Raw genomic sequence first — 3,922 nt, 5'->3', positions numbered from 1 at the left:
CTCGTTACGAGACCGTTTAATCCCGCTGTATAAAATATGTTTTAAATGATCTCGTGGTCTGGTCGCGTCCATGTGTCTGATTGGTCTGAAAAAGGTCAATGATGGAAAGGGCTAATGTTCACCTCTTCTAGAGAAGTGACAATCAACAAACATATATAATTTTATTAAAACACCTTGATAATTCCGGTACGAGTGCAATGTACTGCCGATGCAACAAAAATGATGCCATCATGAATGCAACGAGCAAATAATTATCACGATATAATAATTATAACACAAAAGAATCTGGAGAACTAGCCTCGGGCTGCTATAAATCATGCACTTTTGCTTATTGTCATCACTAACACAAGGTTGTGTTGTCAAGCAACTAGTAACATAAAGAATTGTTGGAACTAAAATATTGTCTGTTAGTGGTGATACTTATGCAACAAATTCTATAAGTATGACCAATTATCTTACAAACATGATTACGGGAAAACCACTGGTATGCATTACGTCAACAACACATCTCTTTATTTCTACATCAACAATGGCATAACATATTAGGGGGTCACTTGTAATTTCCTCTTGATAGGTTAGAGTCTTGATATTTTTTTTGTTTATACAATAGGAATTTATGGATAAAATACTATTTTTTTATACTTTTGAGAGGATATAATGTCATATTCTTAACACCACTTAAACTTAACCACTATACAACAATTATGGTAAAGTGCACACTAAACTGGGACAATGAAAACCACATGACATAGGAAAATACTATCTAGGAACTGTGACCGATATGGTAATATCATTAATACTGCATGATTCGGGAGCACAAGATGCCCCATGATTTTCCACTCTTACATTGAAATATGCTGGTTGTTTAGGCTCGGCCATGATCATTCTCTGATTGCTTAGCATCGCAACAACATCGGCCATGGTTGGTCTATCAGATGCATTATCTTGTACACACAACAATGCTATGTTAATGCATCTCATCATCTCTATTGGGTTACTCTTGGAAACCAATGATGCATCAGCGAGATCAATCAACCTTCCCTCTTTCCATAATTGCCATGCCTATTTGCAAATTCATCACATAATGAAGGTTATATATTGAATAAATATATCACATGATTAAGTTTGGGTTTATTTGCTCACATATCCAAGGAGATTGATGAAATCTCCACATTGTCGGCTACCAGAATTCCGTTTTCCACTAATGATCTCAAAAATAACAACACCAAAGCTGAAGACATCGGATTTAATAGAGAAGATGCCTTCTGAAGCATACTCAGGGGGCATGTAGCCGCTAAAATGTTAAATAATACATATAAAAGGTTATTGTATATAGTTGAATTCTAATATAAATATTCATGAGTGGATTTATTCCTTGGAAACTTACTATGTACCGAACACTCTTCTTGTAGTGTTTTGTTCACTGCTATTTGAGTTGAATATTTTTGCTAGCCCAAAGTCTGAAATTTTTGGATTCATTTCGCTATCCAAGAGAATGTTGCTCGGTTTAAGATCTCGATGTATGACGCGCAATTGGGAGTGCTTATGTAGGTAAAGAAGTCCATGAGCTATTCCTTGAATTATTGCTAAAAGTGTGGACCAATCTAGCAAAGCTCTTTTATTTTCATCTGCAAATCAATTAGATATTAGTATTACAAGGGAAAAAAGATATGAAAAATGACAAAGAGTTGTACTCTAAGAAATTGAAATGCATCTCTGTTATCTAGGGACTGGAACTATAATCATGGGGGCAAACAGAAACACAATCGTATTTTTAGTCATTTTTGTGTGTCAACAGACAATATTTAATCTAAATTAAAACTCCAAATGCATACCAAAGATGAAGGAAGCCAAGCTTTTGTTTGACAAATATTCATAGACCAATATTTTCTCGTCTTCATGAGAGCAACAACCTAAGAGCCTAACCAAATTCCTATGCTTGAGTTTGGCTATGAGCTGGACTTCATTTTTGAACTCTGTGAAACCTTGACCCGAATGTGGAGCAAGTCTCTTAAGTGCTATCTCTGATCCCTCGGGTAACTGGCCCTGGGAAAAAATATATTCAAAATGCTAGTCTGTCTCAGTACACCACTCCCAGTTACGAATTATCAGTTAGGTTGGTAACAGGAACGTTGCCTCTGCCTCATGAATTATATGTGTCAGTCATATAATAATAGTTCTAATTTATGCAATCATGTTAATTTGGCAAATATATACACATACTAGAATTACCTTGTAGACAGTGCCAAAGCCACATTCTCCAAGTTTGTTTTCTTCTGAAAAATTATTTGTGGCCACTAGTACCTGTTCAAACTCAAACATGGAGAACTCTGAATTCTTCCCTTGCCATCCTAGTTCTTCCTCTCCCGCTTTACCTGAGTTTGAGTAGTATATGGTTGAGAACTCTGAATTAATCTCTCTTGAAGTAATGATAGATGCCAAAGCCACATTGACATTGAAGTAATTAACAGTGACATTCTAATTTAAACAATAGTATAGTGGAAATTGTTTCAGTAACTAATAAGCAATAACTATATAATACCTCTTCTTTTCCTTGTAATCCGACGGGAGCAAAAGATGAAGCACAGAAATGCTGCTGCCGCTATAGGAACTATAACTATGGGAATTGCCCACAGTTTGCTCATACTCCCTAACATGATAATGTTAGCTTTGACTCATAATCTCTCTTATGATCATGTAGGCAGAAATCACTAGCAACCACGGGGACATACTCTTGCGTTTTGCCGGAGTCGGAGCTAGCGACGGCGCCGGCGGTGGCGTGAGGCGCAGAGTCGCTTCACCGCCATAGAACCGATACGCCTCGTACCTGAAATAACACCGTATGGCGTTGATCTGTGCTCCCATGCGTAGGGACATGGTGGCGTTGACCACGCCGAGGAGACGACGCAGGCACGCCAAGCAGTCGACGGTGGATGCGTCTGGTCTGCACTGCGCCAAGGAGCGCACCATCGGGAAGGTCGTGCCGCTGTCCATGATGCCTGTGGCAAATCGCATCGGCGCCGCGCTGGCCGCCTTCTCCACCGTCTGCACCAGAAGCTCACGGATGAGGCCGGTGATGAGGCGGACCTCATCGGCATGGCCGGTGACGTTCTTGTCGTTCCATCTCTTGACTGGCGTGTCATCGCCGCCGTTTTCGCCAGACGGCGGCGCGATGATGTCGTCTGTGGAGTAGACGAGGATACAGCGGTCACCGTAGTCGTGGTAGGTGCCGTTGTAGCACTGCTGCGGCGCAGCGTTCAACACCTTGTCAGTCATGTTGCTGACGCACTCGCGGCAGTAGGACTGGTTGGAGATGACGCCGACGATGTCGCCGCGGCAGATCGTGAATGCGTAGACGATGTCGGGGGCTCGGCCGAAGGCGGCAGTGGCGAAGCGTACCGGGGAGGAGGAGGTGTTATTTGGGAGGGTGACCAAGGCGGCCTTAAGGTTGTCGCACAACATATCGGCGGCCGCGAGGAACGGTGCAAGTAGGAGGAGCAGGAGGACGACGCCGACGGTGGCCATGGCCCGACTGGCTAGGCTGCTTCTTGTTCTTCTTCTGCCAGACTATCAACTCGGTGCCTTTATATATTTGCAGCTCACAGTCAATTTCTTGGACAAGAAACTTTGTTCAGGTTTTCCTTCTTGAAAAGGAGGATATATAAATCTCGGCCTTTGCGTCCATTAATGCAGACTGGGTCTTGTTATTTCAGTTGTTTCTAGTTAACAGGTAGTACCTTATACTATATGGTTCCAGTCTCACCAAGTATAAATGTTTTTCAATCTCGAAAAGAAAAGAAGTACTAGTGTTTTCAAGTTAACCTGACTAGCTAGACTGCTTCTTGTTGTTCTTCTGCTAGATGATCAACTCACCAGGCCTTTAAAAAAAAAGAGGAAAGCTGGAGCAGGCCGCTGGCTCACC

General features: G+C 41.8%; 1 protein-coding gene across 1 annotated transcript; it reads right to left on the bottom strand.

Moving 5' to 3' along the window:
• Nucleotides 1-759: 759 nt before the first annotated feature.
• Nucleotides 760-3,525, bottom strand: LOC119367081 (putative receptor-like protein kinase At4g00960). Its single transcript, XM_037632705.1, has 6 exons — nt 2,733-3,525; nt 2,233-2,375; nt 1,986-2,046; nt 1,388-1,628; nt 1,144-1,294; nt 760-1,062 (listed from the first exon to the last, which is right to left on the bottom strand). Exons 1-6 carry the CDS (start codon nt 3,523-3,525, stop codon nt 760-762), a joined length of 1,692 nt encoding a protein of 563 aa, XP_037488602.1.
• Nucleotides 3,526-3,922: the final 397 nt, after the last annotated feature.

The sequence above is a fragment of the Triticum dicoccoides genome, chromosome 2B, assembly GCF_002162155.2.
Source record: "Triticum dicoccoides isolate Atlit2015 ecotype Zavitan chromosome 2B, WEW_v2.0, whole genome shotgun sequence".
Lineage (NCBI taxonomy): Eukaryota > Viridiplantae > Streptophyta > Magnoliopsida > Poales > Poaceae > Triticum > Triticum dicoccoides.
This window is presented reverse-complemented; position numbering and strand designations above follow the sequence as displayed.

What these genes read in the sequence shown, in the direction of transcription:
- LOC119367081 (XM_037632705.1), bottom strand. Translation starts at nt 3,525, where the DNA reads ATGGCCACCGTCGGCGTCGTCCTCCTGCTCCTCCTACTTGCACCGTTC. An exon ending in TGCTCCACATTCGGGTCAAG is followed by an intron (nt 1,629 to 1,985) that starts GTTTCACAGAGT and finishes ATTGATTTGCAG; the next exon opens with ATGAAAATAAAAGAGCTTTG. An exon ending in AGAAGAGTGTTCGGTACATA is followed by an intron (nt 1,295 to 1,387) that starts GTAAGTTTCCAA and finishes TTAACATTTTAG; the next exon opens with CGGCTACATGCCCCCTGAGT.